Source organism: Delphinus delphis, chromosome 15, assembly GCF_949987515.2.
Source record: "Delphinus delphis chromosome 15, mDelDel1.2, whole genome shotgun sequence".
NCBI classification, from domain to species: domain Eukaryota; kingdom Metazoa; phylum Chordata; class Mammalia; order Artiodactyla; family Delphinidae; genus Delphinus; species Delphinus delphis.
This window is the reverse complement of record NC_082697.1, coordinates 22,119,011-22,141,851: the sequence shown is the minus strand read 5'-3', so window position 1 is coordinate 22,141,851 and position 22,841 is coordinate 22,119,011. Positions and strand designations below refer to the sequence as shown.

At 43.2% G+C, this 22,841-nt stretch overlaps 1 protein-coding gene and 1 pseudogene across 3 annotated transcripts in view; both read right to left on the bottom strand.

The window, feature by feature from the left end:
* Positions 1–6,291, bottom strand: part of SAMHD1 (SAM and HD domain containing deoxynucleoside triphosphate triphosphohydrolase 1) — a 65,342-nt gene extending 59,051 nt beyond the window's left edge. For 2 of the 3 annotated variants that reach the window (XM_060030824.1, XM_060030825.1), the window contains exon 1: positions 3,741–4,017. In XM_060030824.1, coding sequence (XP_059886807.1) covers positions 3,741–3,948 — 208 coding nt within the window. In that variant the 5' untranslated portion in view covers positions 3,949–4,017. Of the gene's footprint in view, positions 1–3,740; positions 4,018–6,061 lie in introns of those variants that run through there. The other variant, XM_060030826.1, reaches the window with a different exon arrangement.
* Positions 6,292–19,265: 12,974 nt separating this feature from the next.
* LOC132438508 (glucosamine-6-phosphate isomerase 1-like) lies at positions 19,266–20,585 on the bottom strand (annotated as a pseudogene).
* Between the last annotated feature and the right edge of the window lie 2,256 nt (positions 20,586–22,841).

Sequence of the window (22,841 nt, the reverse complement as noted above, 5' to 3'; positions counted from 1 at the left end):
GAAACAGGTGAGGTTTGGGGTGGGGCGGGGAAAGAAATGTCAGTCTATTGTTAGAATAGTCAGGTCAAAACCATAGCCTGAGGGATGCTCCACAAGTTGACTTAGTTCTAAAACCTCCAAAGAAAGCACACAATCTGTTTAGTAAGGTTTATATACATTAAAAATATTTATTTATTTATTTTGGCTGCATTGGGTCTTCTTTGCTGCACATGGGCTTTCTCTAGTTGTGTCGAGCGGGGGCTACTCTTCGTAGTGGTGTGCGGGCTTCTCATTGCAGTGTCTTCCCTTGTTGCAGGGCACGGGCTGTAGGCACATGGGCTCAGTAGTTGTGGCTCACAGGCTCTAGAGCGCAGGCTCAGTAGCTGTGGTTCACGGGCTTAGTTGCTCCAGGGATGTGGGGTCCTCCCAGACCAGGGCTCAAATCCGCATCCCCTGCATTGGCAGGCGGATTCTTAACCACTGTGCCACCAGGGAAGTCTCACATGGTTTATTTTTCTTTATCTTTCTATATAGTTAATTCCAGATCTTCCTGACCTCAGATTCCAGAACACTGGACTATTTTCAAACAAACAAAAGTCTTTCTAAAGGTAACAAGAGAAAATGAGGATGTAATTTTCCAGAAAGAAAAAAACATTTAAATGAAAATGGCATTTTGGGGGGTGTTTTTCAAGCATAAAAAATATTCAATATAAAAAATCCAAACAATATAAAGTATAAAATATCAACTTACTCATATTCTCCTAATAATCATTAATATTTTAGATAACAAAATTCAAGACATTTACTTATGCAATTATGTAATTTTACACAAATGAAATTATGTTGTTTATAATCTATTTTTCCCAACTAATAGGTCATAAAGATCTTTCTTGTCAATTATTAACAATTATTAATGATGTAGTTTCATCATTTTTAATGGTTGTCTTTTATTCCACAATACAGATGTACCATAACACATTTAACCAATTTCTTCTGAACCTTATGCTCCTCACCACTAAAATGAGTATAACTGAACCTATGTCACAGAGTTATTGTAAAGATTTTATAAGATGAAACATGAAGTGCAGAGAATAGTACTTCACGCAAAGTAAATGCTCCATAAATTGTTAATCATCAATATTATTTACTATTATTATCAATGGATATTTAGACCATTTCTACTTTTTTGCTATTTATAACTAGTGGTTAGAAGAATAATCTTGAATATATTTCTTTGGACAGTGTACAAATGTTTCTGTAAACTCCTACAAGTAAAATTTTCTATAAGTAAAAAGGTATTCCCAAACTGTCCAGGGTTAAGCAAATTGATACTTCCATCAACTTTATTGGATTACCAATCTTTAAATATTTTTCCATTTAAATTTTAAAATCAGTGTTTTTAAAATTACTGTTAAGACTGAATGTTTTTTTTCTGTTTTTATTGGCTGCTTGTCAATTGTTCTTGTGTTTTGCTCATTTTCCTACTGGGGTGTTTTTTTCCTTGTTCTTAGTTGACTTTATAACTTTGGTTATGTTCTCCATTTTTTTTCTTTTCTCACTGGTTTGTTTATTCCCTTATTGCTGAGGGAAATCCAATGCATTTTGATGAGAACACTTGTTAAGGTATAAGTGGCATGAATTCTGGAATCCAAAGACCTAACTTTAAAATCCAGCTCTGAAAAAAAAAAAAAAAAAAAAATCCAGCTCTGCTTTTTTCTAGTTGTGTGGCCTTTGAATCTCAAACACATCATCTACTAAAAAATACACATTACAGTCTCTAAATTCCTGTGAAATTGTATTCCAAAATGAGGAAAGGGACCCAGCACCTGTGCTTAGTTTTGTCAAATAAAAACAAATTTGGACTTGCAAGCTGCTGTGTATAAAACAGATAAAAAACAAGGTCGTACTGTATAGCACAGGGAACTACATTCAACACCTTGTAATAATCTATAACAGAAAAGAATCTGAAAAAGACTACATACACACACACACACACACACACACACACACACACACATATCACTTTTCTGTATACCAGAAACTAATACAACATTGTAAATTAACTATACTTCAATTAAAAAAATCTGGACTTAGATAGGGACAGACTCTAATTAGGGAGAAAATTATTGCAATAGGGAGAACGTTCTGACCTCAGAAATCTGCAAGTGGCTCAAAATCAAAAGGTTTTTTTTGGTTGGTTTGTTTGTTTTTTAATAGGATAAAGTAGGAGCAAGCAGAGATAAGCAGAATCTTTGGAGAGGAAGTGACCCCAGTCTGACAGGACATTGGCTGTGGTCAGCCAGTTCTTAGGAGAAGTTGATCAGGGAGCAGTAAGAAATTAGCAACTGTGAACACTTGGTCAGTTTTTACCAATTTAAAGCATGTAATGTCTTCTAGTATTAGACTGTGGTTCAAGAGAACAGATCATTCTGAAGACTGATGAATTAATCTACAGGACACCACTGAAATAGGCAGCCAACAATATAGCCAATCACATTTTGAAGACATAAAACTACTTCATCCCCACCTACTGCTACTCAAAAGAAAAATTCCACCCCAGAAGGGGAGGAAAACCAAGGCGGGGTGTGTGTGTGGGGGTGTGTGGGGTGTGAGGCGGGGCGGTGGTGCTAGGGAAAAAGAGAAGTGCAATTTCCTTCACCCATCAAGCTATCTTTACGTCTTGAACACTTCTTTAGTTCCTCCCACCCAGCCTAAGCAAACAGGGTTCTACCCCCCCAACTGCAAAAGTTTACTGCATTTGCAAATCACACCACTTTTCTATTGAACACTTCAGAGGGTAAAGCAGAGGTCAAACTTCATCCCCCTTACGGGAAGTTGAGTAGATTTCAAGTGGATGGATGCTTGAACTTAAGCCAGTAAAGTCGCTTAAAACTCACAACCTACAGGCCAAGTTGTGGGCACCTGGGAGTTCAGTGGTCAACCGAACCACCCCAGGGTTCAGATTTAGCGAGGGAAACTTTCGGAGAACAAAACATGATCTTTACTAAGCTCTGCAAGTACAGTCATCACGCATGTATTGAGTCCTACCCGGACGCTACGGTAAGGCGATGCGGATTCAGAGATTAACAGAAAAGTTCTTTCCCGGTTAGACAAACCCCGAGTTGGGAGGGGAGTGGAGGAAACAAACTTTAAAGCACCCAAATATACTCTCACGTGGCAAGTGTTCAGGGAGCTGCATCAGCAGAGGGGGGTTTCCCGAGCCTGGTGAGCTTGAATGACAGCAACCCTCCCACCAAGGGTCTTCTAACTAAAAAAGGAACCTGAGTCCCGCCTGTCCGGCGCTGGGGTGCCAAGTTCCTGAAGAAGCCCACCAGAGTTAGACCAGCTGCCCCCTCCCCGCCCCAGGTTCACAACCCCCGAAGTCCGCTCCCTTCCTACGGGTCCGCAACGCCAGACGCCCCATTTCTCCTCCCTCCATCTCAGGGTATCCCTCCTGGGCGCCGCCCCTCAGGTCCACCCCTGCGGGTGCCTCCCGCGTCAAGTTTCTCTCCCCCGCCTCAGGCAACCTTCTCCGAGGGCTCGCAGCCTCAGGTTTCCGTTCTCCGCCTCAGGTCATCCCTCCTGGGCGCCCCCGCCTCAGGTCCACCCCTTCGGATGCCTCCCGCGTCCGGTCTCCCTCGGCCGCTCTGGCTCCTCTCTGAGGCCCCCACGCTCACGGCCTCAGGGAGCCCTCTCTCAGGCCCGGCTGTCGCGACCTCGGGTCGCCGGCCCCCGGCCCCTCACCCCTACAGCCCTGCTACCTCGGCAGCGTTCCAGCAGTCCAGAATCGCTGAAGCCACAGTCCCTTAGGAAGGAGCACACCTGCTCCGGGCCCCAGGTCCGGTGGTCGGGGTGAAGGTCGGGGCTCGGGGACCTCTCCGTGTCTGCGGGAGGGGTGTTTGGCGGGGTTCTCGGGCTGCCATCGCGCCGGGGCCGCTTGGGGGGCTTCTGCGAGTCGGCACTCTGCATGGCTACACCCAGCGCCCCGCGCGGCACAGTCAAGAACCCCGGCGCCCGACCCGCGCGCAGGCGCACTCACAGCTCAGTGGCGGCGGCGGCGGCGAGGCAGCTTAGTACTGCCAGCCTACTGGCCGGCCGCGCAGGCGCACTGACAGCTCAGACCTTGGGGCCAGGCAGGCCACCCGCTTCAGGCCCCCAACCCCCAGTCCCGGCGCAGGCGCAGTGACCGCCCAATGACCCTTAACCCCACCCAGGCGTTTACGCTAAAGCGAGTGAGTAGAAGCAGAACTAAGAGTGGTGCTGATAAGCGCGGGGGTCGGGAAAGAGTGTGCCCAGGACATCCCACTACAGTCCGGAGCAGGGGCTCTTCTGGTGAACTGAACTTCACATGAGTACCCGAGGCTTACCCTTGGCCGTGTTGGTAAAAGGACTACTACTACTACCACTACTAAAGCCAGTACACCTTCCCATCAACACAGCCATAGACCCGTCCAGGAGATACAGGGTGAGTGAGGCAGATTATCATCAAGCAGCGTGAACTAGTTAGTGGTCTAGGGTTGAGCAAAATATTTTCAGCAAACACTTAGAGCTTTACTGTGTGCCAGGCGCTCTTCTAAGGACTTACAAATATTAATTAATTTAAGTATCCCAATAACCTTAAGATGTAAGGAACTGAGGTACAGAGAACTGAGTGTTTTGCCCAGGGTCACCCAGCTAGGGAGCGATGAAGCCTGAATTCAATCCAGCAATCCAGCCTGGCTCTAAAGCCCATGCTCCTACTCACTTGCCAACAATTGCTCACTAACGGGAGTTTTGATATAAAATTATTTTATATTAGTTAATCCAAATTTTCCAATTGCTCCCTTATCCCATAGACCCGTGGGGGAAAGTATGGAGAGGTGACCTTGCCCTCCTCTGCACAGAAGGGCCAGGCCCAGAAAAACAAACCTTTAAACCACAGAATATTTTGAGAAAAAACAGACAGTTTTCAAGACTTGTGAAACCAAAACAAGGGGAGAGGGGTCAAAGAGACAACAAAGAGCATTTAAATGTGAAAGACGTATTTATACTTGGAAATGCCTATTTGAAAATTTGTGTTTATAAGACTTGTGGGAAAATCTGCCCTGACAGCAAGGTTTCTTGGGCAGTAGAAGGTGATATAAGCAGGGTTTTAAGTTTAATCAGTTGGGTTTGTTCAAAGCAATTGCTTTTGAGAATTTAATTTTTTTTGTTTTTGCTTGTTAAAGAGTATAATTTAATGCCATATTTATTATGTTTCCCCTAATCTCCTACTTTGTAGGGGCCCTAGATCTTGCACAAGGTGGTTTCTTGAGCAGGGTCACATGGCTAAGTGACAGATCAACATTCAAAGCTGACTCCAAAACTTGGGTGGTTCCTAGTTTGCCACTTCACTTCCACTTGGTCCTGGTGATCCTATTCCATCCAGTCATTCCACAACGTGGAAACAAATGCCTACTAGACACGGGCCCTCTGCTCTGGTTGTACTGAGAGAAATGACTATTCAAGCTCTCCTCTGATGTCAGTCTCACCATAGTTAGGACTAGAAAAGATTCTAAGTTCAATTAATTTAAGGCCCATTGCTTAATGACCTTGACTACCCCCAGCAGTTCTTCCTTGCCCTTCCTTGCTTCTACCCACCCAGCTGAGTTGGGCAATTTTACCTCTGGCAGTATTAACCTTGTGGTTTTACATCTCTGCACAACTTCCTCTTAAACAAGTGCCACTAGTTCTCAGTGCCACCTACCACCAATCCCTGGTTCTTTCTTTGAATCTGACCTCCTCAAGACATTCTTTTTTCCATCTGTCAAAATCCCAAAGCAAGCCAAAATTCTTTTTTAAAAAAGTGTTGGTTTTCTTGTCTGATAAAAATAATGCTCAAGAAAGAAAACTTGTAAAACAAAAGGTGTATACACACACATACAGATCCAAAGATCACCTCCTGGTGTGTGCCCCATAAGTCTTTTTCTTTTTTTTTTCTTCATAAGTCTTTTTCTGTTCGTAGATGTAGAAACTTGTCTCCAGATCTGTCAAGGAATTCTTTGAAAACAAACAAAAAAGAGACCTGGCAAAATGATAATAGCTACCATATTTGAGTACTTACTATTGATCTTGGATGGCCACAGCCTGCAGTGGCTTGAAGCAGGGTTTCGATTCCTGGTCAGAGATTGAGGTTGGGCAGCGGCAGTGAGAATGCTGAATCCTAGCCACTAGACCAGTGGCCAGGGACAAGGACCTGGCCCTTCGGCTTTGCAGAAATAAATTCCCACCATACATGGAAAGTAGTGAAACAAAGTGTTTAGTAGGAGGAAAAAGAGTACATGTGGATGGACACATGGGCAGACTCAGAGAGAGAGTCGCACTCCCGTGGTAGTTTGAATCACTCTTATGGGGCATTTCTTCCGGGTTTCCTTTGGCCAATCATCTTGCTTTTCCTGGTTCTGTGCCTGTATTTGGTATATCTCAGGGTTTTCCCATGTGTGCACACGCATCTCTTAGCCAAGATGGAGCAGGAGCATGCAGGAGCATGCCTGGTGTTGAGAAATAGCAGAGAGGCCCGTTTGGATGGGCAAAATGAGTAAAGGGGAAGAGTTAAGCGATAAAGTCAAGGAGGGTGCAAACCATGTGGGAACATGAGGGCTACCGCTGCAAGCAGCTTTGAGGTCCCATCTTTACGGCTTCACATCTAGAGATGAAAGAAAGCCTCTGCTCCTCCAGTTCCAACATAAGTGAATGACTTCAACAAGTCTGATTGCATTAATTCCTGGACCAATTGCTGTGTTATAAAATGATTGACCCAAACAGGTCATATGTTACCCATTGGGTTAGAGGGTAAGGTCTAGTATCAGGAAGAAGAGAATTGGTTTTGGATAAACACCCCAGGTGTTATTTAAAAGATTTGGAAATGAAGCCCAGGGAGGTGAAATGATTTGCCAAAGGTCACACACATGTGTTAAGTGCTTTGGGATTTTAACCTAGGTCAGCCTTGAAAACCATTGTTCTTTTCTGTAACTAGAGCTGGGTACAAGTTCTATTGCTTTTAGGCAGTCACAGAGAGAGGCCATCCCATCCTATAGAGTTTTGCTTGTGGTGACTTCCTGGGCGTGCCTCAATGTTTGGGGTGGGGTGACCATGTATTTGGGGGTTGGGATGCTCAAACACATGAGGGAGTGGCCAGACTTCAGTGGGGCACTTCTGAGTAAACATAGTTGATGAATCCTTTTAAACTCATTGCTAAGAGCCAATCTCAACACATATTTCAACTCATATTTTAGGAGCATTGGCTCCTAAATTCAAATGGTAGTTGCATCAGCCAGGCTGATTCCAACATAGATTTGCTTGGGAGCCCCTAAGATATGACAAAAGGTGGATTTGCCATTGCTATGGTTAGCTCTCCTGAAATCATTAGGAGGAAAGCTTCTGATAGAAGCCAAAACTGTGGAACAGACTTTGGGTTTTGATGAGACTATTCAGCCATTTGATCAACCAACCCAAAAGTGTACCCTATCTCTGCACTTTGTGAAAGGAAAATCAAAATGCAGTCAGTATCACTAGGAGAGCTCTCTAAAATGGAGCTGAGAGGCCACTGAGGAAGTGGGATTTTTGCATGTCTCAGCCTGGATGAAATCTGAACTTCGGCCACTTATTGTCTTAAAACAGTGATCCAGAACATCTGCACAATGTTCTAGAAACTCAAGATACTTATGAGACCCTTACCCTAAATAACCTGTCACAGTCTATGATACTTACCAGACCATTACCCTAAGTAATTCATGAAAGCTGTCCCTTAAGGATGAATATTTCCTTTTTGCTTGAGAGCCAAACATAATTCTTACAACTTTAAAAACCTTGTAGCTTTTGCCCTGATTCTGTCTGTTCCCTGGAACACTCTTTTGGTTTTACCTGAATCTTAGGCATCGCAATTTTTACCAAATTGCGATGCCTAAGACCCCAAATAACACTCTTTGTGCTGTACAGCCTTGAAACTGATTATTGTTGGACATTACATGGTGTCAGAAGTGGGAGCCAAAGTGACTCACTTCTACCCATGGAGCTGCTGCAGGCACAAGTAAGGCACCTACAGGAGTCCTTTGTACTCAGTCATCTCTCAGTGGTCTTGGGTCTTAGGGGTAAGTCTTCTTGGTTCTGAACCTCCCAATATGGTTGAGGTTCTGAGCCTTTATTTGGGTGTCCTCTGTTGCTGGCTTTATCTGGGAAGGGAATTGTTCATCTTGGTGAGTACTCAGTTATGGGGAGTTGGGTTTCTACAGGCACTGCCACCATCCAGAACTCCAGATCAATTTATGTTTAAAACTTATGGGCCTTCCTCTTCTAAATTTCTTTCGCATCGGACTAAAATCACCCACAAAACTTGAAACTCTGTTGGTCCACTTGTGGCTCATTCAAAATTTCTAAATTAGTTTGTGTGCTCAATTGGAGAAAAGCTATAGAACAAGACAAAGAGAATGGGAAGCATATTTCAATCGGTATTTTGAGGCCTCCAATTGTAATAATGAATCCACTATTGCTTCCCCCAGAGAAACTAACTCTCAAAAAATTTCCAAACTAGAAAAATCCTCTGAGGCTTCTGAGAACTCTCTCTCTCCAAATCTGCTTTTTTCTGTCCCTCTGAATGTCCGCCATAAGGCTCTCCTTTCTATCCATCTCTCTCTGAACTTCCTTTTTTATAGCACTGAGGTTGATCCCCTGAAGAAGACCATCCATACTGCCCATCCTGTAATGGCAGCCCCTTTTAAAGCCAGGTCCAATGAGGACGGCACCAACACCATCACATATACCCCCTGGACTAAGGCATGTAAATCCGCCCTTCAAGCAGTATTGATTGGACGTGCTAAAGGGAACCAACAACATTGCCTGGGCAAAACATAAACATTTTTTGACTTACATCTCAGTTAGAAATCTCCCTAATATAAAGAAGCAAATTGAGGATAAAGTAGTTGGATGGGTGGATCAGCCTGTGATGTCATTTGAATTATACCTTATGAATCTTTGTGAAACTGGAAATGCAGTTCTAGAGACAGTTCACAGTTCACCCATTTCTTTTCATCATTCCCCACACCTCCCTTATTTATCTCAAAAGGCTTGTAACCTCTCTGGGAACTCTTATCTAGACCATCTCCAATTCCTAAAATCGGAAGAAAAAAAAAAAAGAGAGAGAGCGAGCGTGAAAAGGACTTTTAAAAACACAAGGTGCTATAGAAGCACCTTTGCCCAGAAATCTAGTTCAAGGAAAATTTTAAAACAAAAACTGTAAGGCCTCTGTTTGCATCTGTCTGTATGTTCATGTGTGTCTATATATAAATATGTTGTGGCTATGTGGTATGTTTTCTTTGGATGGTATTGCTAAAATTAATTTGTAAAAGAGTTATATATAATTGGCTTAAAACAAACAAGCAGTATATAAATTAAGTATACTTGCAAAAATATAATAGAAACTAACTGAAATGTTTCTCAAGTTCACATGATCTGGGATGAATCTTTAGTAAATAAAAGCTAGTTTAAGTTTGTTGGTTAAATTAATACAGACATATCTTTAGCATTAGCAACATTAAGTATAACACTTTTTTTTAAAAACATTATTTATTTATTTATTTATTTGCGGTACGCGGGCCTCTCATTGTTGTGGCCTCTCCCATTGCAGAGCACAGGCTCAGCGGCCATGGCTCACGGGCCCAGCCGCTCCGCGGCATGTGGGATCTTCCTGGACCGGGGCACGAACCCGTGTCCCCTGCATCGGCAGGCGGACTCTCAACCACTGCGCCACCAGGGAAGCCCCCTATGAAGTCTTTAAGTGTTCCTTTGGTTAAATGGATAACTAAGCATTGTTTCCCAGTGACCTATGATCCTATTTGACTAAGTGTTTTAACACCTTTTGGATATTTTTGACAAACTTCCCCAAATTAAATTCTAAATTAATTCTTTTTTTTTTTTTTTGCGTGGGCCTCTCACTGCTGTGGCCTCTCCCGTTGTGGAGCACAGGCTCCGGACGCACAGGCCCAGCGGCCACGGCTCACGGGCCCAGCCGCTCCGCGGCATGTGATACCCTCCCGGACCGGGCACGAACCCGCATCCCCTGCATCGGCAGGCGGACTCTCAACCACTGCGCCACCAGGGAAGCCCTAAATGAATTCTTTTTGACTTAGAACTAACTTAGAGATATATTTCACAGGGTCTCTGAAATATCTCAAAGGTTTGTTCTTTCTCCTTGTAAAGAAAGAGATATTAAACTAATTAGGTATATTTGATATTTTTAAATTATAGGGGAAGCATTGTCAAATAAGAAGTAATGTTAAGACTTCTTTGTGTTGTGTCTGTATAGGTATTTGTTATAAGTGTTCCAGAAATTGTGTGAAATTCCTGTAAGTCTGATATGTCCTGATGTAAAATGTTGTCTGTCATCAAACTGAGGCTAACACTAAAAGAATAGAGTACAAGGGAAATGCCCTGGCTGACTTTCATGCAAAGTCAGCAGCAACAGAATCTGTAAATATTGTGACACATGTAGATGAAGTCCATTCTGCTTCTACAGAAGAATTGACCCCTTATTGCCAGACTTTCGCCATCCTGATAACTTGTAACATGGCAACAGCCTGCTTCTGAATCAGATAAATTAAGATGGGTAAACAATGGCTGTAAATTAAATTGACAGTGGGGGCTATGGGAAACCCAAGACAGCTGCGGCTCCCTGGCAAACTCATTTTTTTAGTCTTTGCACTCCTTCACCTACCATAGCGCATTTACGATGACTAATCATTTAAGCTGCTGTGGCCCGAAGTACTGCCTTTGGTTTTGCTTAATCTCAGGTCCACTCCCTCAGGAAAAAATAGACTGGTGACTATGTCTATTGGAAACTACACCTTCACAAAGATGTCCTCCAATCTTGTTGGAGGGGACCTTTCCAGGTATTGTTAACTAAACTTGTGCTGCTAAACTTAAGGGCATTGACTCATGGATTCATGTTTCTCATTTAAAGGAGGCACCATGTCCTGCTTGGACTTCACAACAGTCTAGAGACCTGAAACTGAAATTAACTAGACAAAGGCCAGGATAATGAAGCAGATGACATCCGTTGTAGACAGCTTTCCCAAGATTCAGGACCAGATGAATCATCTAATGTCATCCACTTAATGAGCCATATGAAAAAGCAAATAACTGCTATGAATGACCTAATACCAAGTCTTGGAGAAATACTAAAAGGAAAAATGATAGCTAGACATCTGGAGATGATTGACCACTCCTGTAAGATTCTAACTATTGAAGATTTATGAACTTCTCTTACTTTGAATGCCACTGAGGACTTGCTTCCTATATGACTCATTGTTGCTCAAATATGGCCATAAACTTTCTAAAAGCATACCTTTCACACAGCCACCTCTTTCCCTCCTCTGTGGGACATGACTCTCTGGGAATGAGCCTCCCCAGCACAGAGGAAGTCGAAGCCAATGACATATAACCAAATGGTTGATCATTGATGCCTCCCAAAGAAAGATCTTGATCAAAAGGGGGAACATGAAAGAAAAATAAATATGGAGTAGGTATTGCTAAGAGAGGTCTCTAAAATGGACCTGGGAAGCCACTGAGGAAATAGGACTTATGCATGTCTCAGCCTGGATGGAATCTGAACTTTTGACCACTTATTGTCTTAACACAGGCATCCAGAACATTTGTCAGAAACTCAAGATACTTATTGACCTCACCCTAAACAAACTAGTGACAGTCTATTCCTTAAGAACAAATGTTTCCTTATTTGTGTCAGAGTCAATCACAATTCTCACCAGACAACTCTAACAACCTTGTGGCTTTTGTCTTTATAAGCCCTGACTCATTCCTTCTTCTGAGCACTCTTTTGGTCTTTACCCAAATCTGTGTCCCCTGAATTGCAATTATTTTTTAAAAATTTTTATTTATTTATTTTTTGCTGCGTTGGGTCTTCGTTGCTGCGCGTGGGCTTTTTCTAGTTGCAGTGAGTGGGGGCTACTCTTCGTTGTGGTGCGCAGGTTTCTTACTGCAGTGGCTTCTCTTGTTGCGGAGCACAGGCTCTAGGCGCGCAGGGTTCAGTAGTTGTGGCTCATGTGCTCTAGAGTGCAGGCTCAGCTTTGGCGCATGGGCTTAGTTGCTCCATGGCACATGGGATCTTCCCAGACCGGGACTCGAACCCATGTCTCCTGCATCGGGAGGCGGATTCTTAACCACTGTGGCACCAGAGAAATCCCTGAATTGCAGTTCTTAACACCCCAAATAAAGATCTTTATTCTTTGCAGCCATGATACTGATTGTGGTTTGACAACTTCCAACTACGTGAGCCAAGAAACTTTCTTAGTTCCTAAGCCAGGTTGAGTTGGATTTTCTCTTTTGTGTGTGTGTTTTGTTTTTTTTCTATTTATTTTTTTCATAAATTTATTTATTTATTCATCTTTGGCTGTGTTGGGTCTTCGTTGCTGCGCGTGAGCTTTCTCTAGTTGTGGCGAGTGGGGGCTACTTTTCATTGCGGTGTGCCAGCTTCTCATCGCAGTGGCTTCTCTTATTGTGGAGCACGGGCTTCAGTAGATGCAGCACGCAAGCTCAATAGTTGTGGCTCATGGGCTCTAGAGTGCAGGCTCAGTAGTTGTGGCACACGGGCTTAGTCGCTCCGCGGCATGTGGGATCTTCCCAGACCAGGGTTCGAACCCGTGTCCCCTGCATCGGCAGGCAGATTCTTAACCACTACACCACCAGGGAAGTCCCATGTGTGTGTGTTTTGAATTTTTGGATTTTTCTCTCATTTATAGCCAAAAGCATCCTTGATACACAACTTCAGCATCCAACAGGACTCTGTTTCAGATATTCAGTGTTATCTGGCTGATTTTTAGCTTGTAGTGACACTTGTATCCAGTCCAGTCTAGTCAAGTCCTCAACACTCATCCCCTACAGTCCCTAGTGAATACCACTGCCTGTCAGCCAAGTTCACAAAGATCATTTTCTCTGAGAACGTCACTGTGCCACACAGTGAGTGGATCCATGGTATTACGGACTGAATTGTGTCCCCCCCCAAATCACATGTTGAAGTCCTAGCCCCCAATGTGACTGTATTTGGAGACAGGGCCTTTAAGGAGGTAATTAAGATTAAATAAGGTCATACAAGTGGGGCCCTAATCCAATAGATAGGACTGGTGTCCTTTTTTTTTTTTTTTTTCTTTGCGGTACACGGGCCTCTCACTGTTGTGGCCTCTCCCGTTGCGGAGCACAGGCTCTGGACGCACAGGCTCAGCGGCCATGGCTCACGGGCCCAGCCGCCCCGCGGCATGTGGGATCTTCCCGGACCGGGGCATGAACCTGTGTCCCCTGCATCGGCAGGCGGACCCTCAACCACTGCGCCACCAGGGAAGCCCCAGGACCGGTGTCCTTATAAGAAAGGATGAGATAGCAGAGATCTCTTTCCCTTTGTGCACACAGAGGAAAGGCCATGTGAGGACACAGCAAAAAGACAGCTGTCTGGAAGCAAGGAAGAGAGATCTATCAGAAACTAATAAAACCATGCCCTGTGGAGTTAACAGAAGCTGATAACTAATAGAAATTGTTGAACTTTTTACAGAACAACACATAAGGGAACAGCTTGTTAAAACTGCCTTCATTGATTAATTTCACTTTCATTTTCTTTCTTTCTTTTTTCCTCTCTTTAATTGCACACCTTCCAAGCTTCACAAAGCCCAGTTGTTTTTACAGGAAGTTGGAGTCAGCTCCTGCCCAGTATGAGCCAGCTGGGCATTGGTTGGGACCACCAGCCCTAAAACTGGGCCTGCACAGCTGTCCAGTGAAGGGCCTTTTGATGTTAGAGGGCTGGAAACCTCCACCCTCAGATCATGCTAAGCACCTCCATTTTGAATATGCAGAAGCATGTCACCCAGAAGCACCTGTGCAGAACACTGATTACCTCACCTTTTTCCCTACCTCAAGTCACCTTTCCCCATACCTAAGACTGTTACCAAAATGAATTTCGGTCCACTCACTTGCCGTACAGCAAAACCAATTTACTGACACCCGGTTGTCATGAAGGAAAGTACAGCTTTTATTGCAGGTGCCAAACAAGGAGCATGGGAGGCTCATGCTCAAAAGGCCCAAACTCTCCACTGACGGGTTTCAGAGAAGAGTTTTTAAAGGCAACTTTTGGGCCGAGGGCTGCAGGATGCATAGCTTTCTTCTGATGGGTGGATGGTGAGGTAATGGGTGGCGTTCCAGGAATCTTGTGCTCTGCATGAAGTCACCATCCTCCACTTGGGTGGGGGCCTTAGTTCCTATAAAACAATTCAAGATATGTATCAGATTGTTATGAATATCTCTTGAGGAGGAACTAGGACTCTGTTTTATTGCTGCCTGTTGTCATTACTTTTCTTACTTAACTGCTTTTCCTTTGTTTTTGCATTCCCTCATTTCTCTAATTAGTATCTGCTTGAATCTGCCCTTTGGATCTCAGGGAAGGTCTAGGAGGCTGAAGCCTTTTTCCTACATATGAAAAGTGGGGGACATGGAAGGGCTTTTGTACCCAGGAGGGCACTGCAGTGTCCTGCTCAAGGTGGTTTCAAGACCACCTTGCTTATCCAATAAATACTTCAATCCTCTTGCCTTCAGGGAGGTGGATCTGAGACTTGTTCTCCCATCTCCTTGCTTGGCTGCCTTGTGAATAAACTCCTTCTTGGCTGTAAACCTTGGCATCTCAGTGTTTGGCTTGCTGCACATTGGGCAAATGGACCTGGTTCAGTAATGCTAACTGTGCTAGCACCTTGATCTTGGGCTCCTAGCCTCCAGAACTATGAGAAAATAAATTTCTGTTGTTTAAGCCACCCAGCCCGTGGTGTATTGTTATGGAAGCCCTAGCAGACTGATACACACAGCCAACATGTTTGTACTATGTGACAACTACTCCTGAGTTGATGGACTAAGGTTGGGCATTTTGTTTGTTTGTTTTGTTTGTTTGTTTTTGTGGTACAAGGGCCTCTCACTGTTGTGGCCTCTCCCGTTGCAGAGCACAGGCTCCGGACGTGCAGGCTCAGCGGCTATGGCTCACGGCCCCAGCTGCTCCGCAGCATGTGGGATCTTCCCGGACCGGGGCACGAACCCATGTCCCCTGAATCAGCAGGCGGACTCTCAACCACTGCGCCACCAGGGAAGCCCAGGTTGGGCATTTTGACTTAGTGGTTCCCAGTCTTTGGGCCCCAGGCTTCTGCTTCTGATGACTATGGAGCTGGTTACAACCAGGAACCCCTGTGCTATTGGATATCATGCAAAATAAAGTCTCATATATACTTGTCTATTCTTCCACTCTAAGTGTGCTATCATTAACAAAGTAGATATTAATTCAAATGTTAAGGAAGGCTTTGATCTTTTATTTTTTTTTTAATATTTTGGCCGTACCACACAGCATGTGCGATCTTATTTTCCTGACCAGGGATCTAACCTGCAGTGCCCCACTGTGCCCCCTGCAGTGGAAGTGTGGAGTCTTAACCACTGGACTGCCAGGTAAGTCCCTTGATCTTTTAAAAAATATTCTTTTTACATAGTAATCCTTCTCATCTAAAAACGTGACCCTTATCTCAAGGAGAAGGTCTGAAGGCATTCTAGTGTTTGGGACTTGTTAATCACTGTGATTAACAAGGAAAATAGTTTCAGAATTTTTATAAAGGTGGGGTTTAAAGCCAGTAACCTGGGTGGGACTGGAGGGTTGTCTTTGGGCATAACAAGTATATTGTATTTCCCTATATTGTGAGTTAGAGTACACCAATACACATAGTAGTATTTAACGTGCTCTTATTTACATTGTTTATAAGACTGAGAAAACCTCAATTATTCCTACTAGTGAGAAGTATAATTTACATGGCTTCAAGGTGGCTTCAAGGGAATTGAACTTTCCCCTATCTACTGTGCTCTGAGTATCTGGGAATAAGCTCGCAGTAGGTTCTGAGAAGGAGAGCAGTGTTCCTTGGAGAAAAAGACCCTTTTCAGTGCCACCTTGACTCAATCTTCAGGACATTGGTGAAAGCTGGTGCTAAGGCTTCTAAGGTGGAAAGTTTAGGGAAGATGTATTAAAGGCAAGTAATCTAGGGCTCCCAGGAGGCAACTGGGAGAGAGGGTTTGGAAGAGAAGGATTAAGTGAAGGGAGAAGATTGTTATTGGACCATATTAATAACCCCTCCGCCCCCCCCCAAAATATTTGTTGTAAGCAACTTTTTGAAAGGAAATCTTTCAACAAGCTGAGTTTCCTCTGTGTGTGATGCATGTGAGAAGATCTGCTCCAAAACAGAAACAAGAAATGAGAATGTTTCACATGGCAAAGGAAGAGAGAAGCTTAAGGAAGACAGCCCAGGACTTCCCAGAATACGGAGGATATAAATCTGTCAACTCAAGATTAATATCAAAAGACACAGTATAGCTTACAGATTAAGATTGAGCTGTAGTCCATCTAAGGGTGAATGGATAAACAAAATGTGGTCCTATACACACAATAGAATATTACCCTTAAAAAGAAGGAAATTCTGACACATGCTACAACATGCATGAACCTTGAGGATATTATGCTAAGTGAAATAAGCCAGGCACAAAAGCAAAAATACTGTATGATTTCACTTAGATGAAGTATCTAAAGTAGTCAAAATAATAGAAACAGAACGTAGAATGGTGGTTGCCAGGGGCAGGAAGGGAGGGGAAAAAGGAAGTTGTTGTTTACTGGGTATAGAGTTTCAGTTTTGCAAGATTTTTGAAAAAGTTCTGGAGATTGGTTGCACAACAATGTGAATGTTAATGCCGCTGAACTATATACTTAAAATGATTAAATGGTAAGTTTTATGTTATACATATTTTGCCACACAAAACCCCCCTAATTTCATTGAATTAAAAAAAAAATTGGGGAGCCAGAGTGCTTGGGTTTGACTCTTGAGACCTTGGGCAAGTTACTTAAAATCTATGAGCTCTAATTTCCTCCTCTGTAAAGTTTTGTTACAGGGCTTTATGAGAATTGAGTCTGGCACATAGAAAATGCTTAATACATGTGAGATATAATTATTATAAAAAGCAACCCTGGGGGCTTCCCTGGTGGCGCAGTGGTTGAGAGTCCGCCTGCCGATGCAGTGGACACGGGTTCGTGCCCCGGTCCGGGAAGATCCCACATGCCGCGGAGCGGCTGGGCCCGTGAGCCATGGCCGCTGAGCCTGCGCGTCCGGAGCCTGTGCTCCGCAACGGGAGAGGCCACAGCAGTGATAGGCCTGCGTACCGCAAAAAAAAAAAAAAAAAAAAAAAAGCAACCCTGGGACTTCCCTGGTGGTCCAGTGGTTAGGACTCTGCGCTTCCACTGCAGGGGGCACGGGTTTGACCCTTGGTGGTGGAATTAAGATCCCGCATGCCGCGCAGTGCGGCAAAAAAAACCCCTCCAAAACCAAGACAAACCACCCCCCAAAATAAAAACAAAAAGTGTCCCTAAGCCTCTTTCTTCAATTCACGAATTTGACAAATGTCAAGCCCATACTTCCTTCAATGCATCATTCTGCACTTTGGGAAAACTACAGAAAAAATGTTCCACCTACATGGAGCTTAATTACTAGTGGTGGATTCAGATAATACATGAGTAGATTATAAATTCTGGGAAGAAAAATAAAACATGTTAAGAGTATAGGAAAGGCTGGGAAGTGCTGTGACCTGACACTTGAGCAGAACGCAAATGAAGTAAGGAGCCTGTGGGGTACTCCACTGTGTAATGAATATCTAGTATTTTAACAACCTTGCATCATAATGTTATAGATTAAATAATGCCTAATTCTTAACTTTGCGAACATTAGACTCACTAAACAAAATTAATTCCAAATGCCAGTATCTGAAACAAATTCAGCAAAGAAATAACAAAATTCCAAAACCTTTTAATCTTTCCTGTATTTTTTTTCTTGAAAATACTAGATTTAAAAGAAAATGTCACATTGTAAACAAGTCCAGTGATCCATTAGCTTAAAACAGAATGACAGCACAATCACATTATAAAACCTAAAAATGAAACACTGGTACCAGACACAGCAGTTAAAGAGAGGCCTGAGCCAGGCTCTGAAAGATCTTTCCCGGAAATAGAGGCAGCAGCAGCTTCAAAGAGGCACAAAAATTGGAAGAAGGAGGAGGCAGCATTCAAACCATCAAGGCATAAGAGTACAAAAAAAAAAAAAAACAGAGCAATAGACTCATCTTGTGAACAAGAGGTGAAGGATAAAAGGGCAAAAGCATACTTCCTGATGTTCTGGGAACATCAGACCACGCCACATGAACCCAGGAGTGTTAGAAGGGCAGTTTTTTAAGTGGGGAAAGGATATTAGTCAACTTTAGAAGCACTTGGGTCTGCTTCTTGGCACTCAACTCTCAGGGACACAGGAAACACGTCACTCTAGTGTTGTTTCTAAACTCATAATTGAGCTGCTTGCCCTGACCCCATCACCTTGGCTGAACATAACATCGAATCTTGGCTGTGTCTGTTGCTCCCATGGATGTCCTACTTATGAATGAATATGTATAAGAGAGGTGCCACGGTGAGACCTTGGAACAAAACACAGGGCTCTCTTGGGAAAAGGGTTTCTGTCTTCCTCCTGGTGCTGGAGGGTCCCTGAGGGATAGGAGTTTGCTGTGGCTTGAGGCTCCGAGTTCATCAGCAAAACTTTCTCTTTCTCTTTAGCCCCACCCACCCAAATCCTTCCCCAAGGAGGCCTCTGAGTTCATGGAAAGGCCAACTGAGAGAGCAGAAAAAAACAGCTGGGGAAAGAACGTAAGGGATAGTTTTCTTCCTGTGGCACTTGTTACTGACCAGAGTGACTACTTCCTTATAGTGACTTTAGACATTGAGAGAGTTTGTTCCTTAATCTGGAACACTGATTCTCAAATAAGGGGCAGGCCTTCCCAAGAGGGGCTCTTAAGACTCTCCGAAGCGGTTTTGTCCAACATAAGCCCCAAACTCTCTCTCAACTGAGATCAGTATATGTAATGACAGAAATTCCTGATGGGAGTATATTGTACATCTGAACAGTGTTAGAGGCACAACAAAAAGCTAAAAACCCCTAATCTGTGGGACAGACGTCAAAATTATATAGTGATTTTTTTTCTCATTAAGTTACAAATAAGTAGCTAAATTCCATGACTAGACTCCACGCTGAACAGCCAAGAACGACAAGTTCACCCATTCAACTAGTAACCACACTAGATTAAAGCAATACAATTCTGTCCTCCTAAAGACAATTTCCAGAAAGACCCGCCTGTCCCAGTGAGGTAGTTGACACTAGGATTAGCACAGGCTAATCACTGTACGGTTTCTTAGAAGACTGGCTTTTCTCTGTTCCTTTCTCTTTCATAGTGCACAAGGGGTCCACCAACTTGTTATGAACAAGCATTAAACCTCTGAAATACTTGACAGTCTTCACTTTCAACTCTAGGGTGGCATCCTCATCGCACATAAACACCGTGTGGGGATGCTACTGGAAGGCAGACATATGGTTCACTCCCTCCTCCGTGGCCTTATACAGAGCAAACGCCTTGTGAGCACCTGAGATGAAGATTATCATCTCTCTAGCATCCATCACAGTGCCCATGCCCACCATCAGGGCCATGGTGGGCACCTTGGTGAGATTTCCATCAAAGAACCTAGCAAGGGCTTCCTTGGTGTCTCAGTGGTTAAGAGTCCGCCTGCCAATGCAGGGGACACGGGTTTGAGCCCTGGTCCGGGAAGATCCCACATGCTGCAGAGCAACTAAGCCCGTGCGCCACAACTACTGACCCTGTGCTGTACAGCCCACAAGCCACAGCTACTGAGCCCACGTGCCACAACTACTGAAGCCCGTGTGCCTAGAGCCTGTGCTCTGCAACAAAAGAAGCCACTGCAATGAGAAGCCCGTGCACCGCCATGAAGAGTAGCCCCTGCTCGCTGCAACTGGAGAAAGCCCATGCACAGCAACAAAGACCCAACGCAGCCAAAAATAAACACATAAATTTATTAAAAATATATATATATAAAAAGAACCTAGCATTGGCCAGGATGGTGTCCATGGCCAGTGTCTTCACATGGTCCTAGACAATAGACTGGAGCCCAACTCGTAAAAGGCAATGTGTCCACCAAGGCCGATGCCTCCCAACAAACAGCTCAATCCCTCCCGCAGCCTTGATCTTCTCTTCAAAGGCATCACACTCAGCCTGTAGGCCAGGTGCATTCCCATCCAGAATGTGGGTGTTTTCTGGGTGGATATCAGTGTGTTTGAAGAGTTGTTCCACATGAAGGCGTGGTAGCTCTCTGGGTGGTCTCAAAGAAGGCCCACATACTCATCCATGTTGAAAGTCTTCACATATCTGAAGGACAGGTCTCCATTCTTATAGTACTCAATCAGCTTCTTGTAGCAGACAAGTGGGGTGCTCCTAGTGGGGAGCCCCAGGGTGAAGTACTTGTCTGGCCCTTGGCTAAACTGGATGATGTAGTTCCTGATGTATTTGGCCACCCACTCACTGGCCTGAGAAGAGGGGTCCAGGATGGTGAGCTTCATCTTGTTGAGGACACCTCCTGTGGTGGCTGTAGAGACTGTGCTAATCTTTCCTTGTTTAATGATAACATAAATAATTTATTGGAACACAAGCATTAAAATTGTCAGAAAGGTAACATTTAGACATTGCAAAGATGATATATTAAGTGACATATATGATCCATTTTTACCTTAAAAATACAACGATTTTTTCAATATGCATTGAAAAAGTCTAGGAAGATTCACATCAAGAGGTGGCTACAGTGCAGCCATTATGGAAACCAGTATGGAAGTTCCTTAAAAAACTAAAAATAGAGTTACCATATGATCCAGCAATCCCACTCCTGGGCATATATCCAGAAAAGATGAAAACTCTAATTCGAAAAGATACATGCACCCCAATGTTCATAGCAGCACTATTTACAATAGCCAAGACATGGAAGCAACCTAAGTGTCCATCAACAGATGAATGGATAAAGAAGATGTGGTATATATATACAATGAAATATTCCTCAGCCACAAAAAAGAATGAAATATTGCCTTTTGCAGCAACATGGATGGACCTAGAGATTACCATACTAAATGAAGTAAGTCAGACAGAGAAAGACAAATGTCATATCATTGATATGTGGAATCTAAAATAATGGTACAAATGAACATATTTACAAAACAGGAACAGAGTCACAGATGTAGAAAACAAACTTATTGTTACCAAAGGGGAAAAGGGTGGGGCAGAGGGATAAATTGGGAGATTGGGATTGACATATACACACTACTATATATAAAATAAACAACAAGGATTTACTGTACAGCACAGGGAACTATATTCAGTATCTTGTAATAAACTATAATTGGTAAGAATCTGAAAAAAATATATGATTGGATCACTTTACTGTACACCTGGAACTAACACAGTATTCTAAGTTAACTATACTTTAATTAAAAAAAAGGGAGGGGGCTGTAATGTGGAGCAAATGGACCTCTTACACACTGCTGGTGGGAATGCAAAATGATCCACTTTGAAAAAAGACGTGTATATCTTACGAAGTTAAACACGTACTTACCATTTGGCCCAGCAGTGCAACTCATAAAGGAATAAAAGAGAAATAAAATTATATGTTCAAAGACTTGCATACATATGTTCATAACTATTAATAGCCTCAAACTGGAAACAACCCAAATGTCCATCAACTGGTAATGAGATAAAACAAATTGAGTATAACCAAGGTATGGAAAATTGCTCAGCAATAAAAAGAAATATTTATACATACCACATGAATGAATTTCGGAAACATTATACTAAGTGACAGAACTCAAATACAAAAGATTACATGCTGTGCATACATATATTTATATGAAATTCTAGAAAAGGCAAACCTATGGTGACAAAAAGCAGACCAACAACTGCCTGGGTAAGTGGTAGGGAGGATATGCAGAGGGTGGGGAATATTAGAGGGAAAAAGAAAACTTTTTAAAGTGATAGAAATGTTCTATATACGCATACCTCAGAGATATTGCAGGTTCAGTTGTAGACCACTGTAATGAAGTGAGCCACACAAATTTTTTTGGCTTCCCAGTACATACAAAAGTCAGTTGTTTTTACACTATGCAGTAGTCTATTAAGTGTGCAATAGCATTGTCTAAAACAACAGTGTACATACTTTAATTAAAAAATACTTTCTTGCCAAAAAATGCTAGCCATCATCTAAGCCTTCAGTGAGCTGTAATCTTTTGCTGGTGGAGGGTCCTACCTTGATGTTCATGGCTGTGGACTGAGCAGGGTGGTGGTTGCTGAAGGTTGGGGTGGCTGTGGCGAGGTCTTTAAGACAACAGTAAAGTTTCCCACATCGATTGACTCCTCCTTTCACTTGAACACTTAGAGGCCATTTAGACTTATTACTTGGCCTATTTCAATATTGTTGTGTCTCAGGGAATAGGGAGGACTAACGAGAGGGAGAGAGACTGGGGAATGGCAGGTCAGTGGAGCAGTGAGAACACACACAACATTGCCATCTTATATGGGTGTGGCTCATGGCACCCCAAAACAATGATAATATCATACGTCAAAATCACTGATCACAGATTACCATAAATATAATAATGAAAAATTTGCAATATTGTGAGAATTACCAAAATGTGACAGAGACATGAAGTGAGCAAATACTGTTGGAAAAATGGCGCCAATAGACTTGCTTGATGCAGAGTTGCCACAAACCTTCAATTTGGTAAAAAAAACGCAGTATCTGTGAATCACAATAAGGCAAAGCACAATAAAATGAGGATTGTAGTGGTAGTTATACAATCATATATAATTATGATTATACAAACTATACACTTAGACTGGGTACATTTTATTCTATGTAA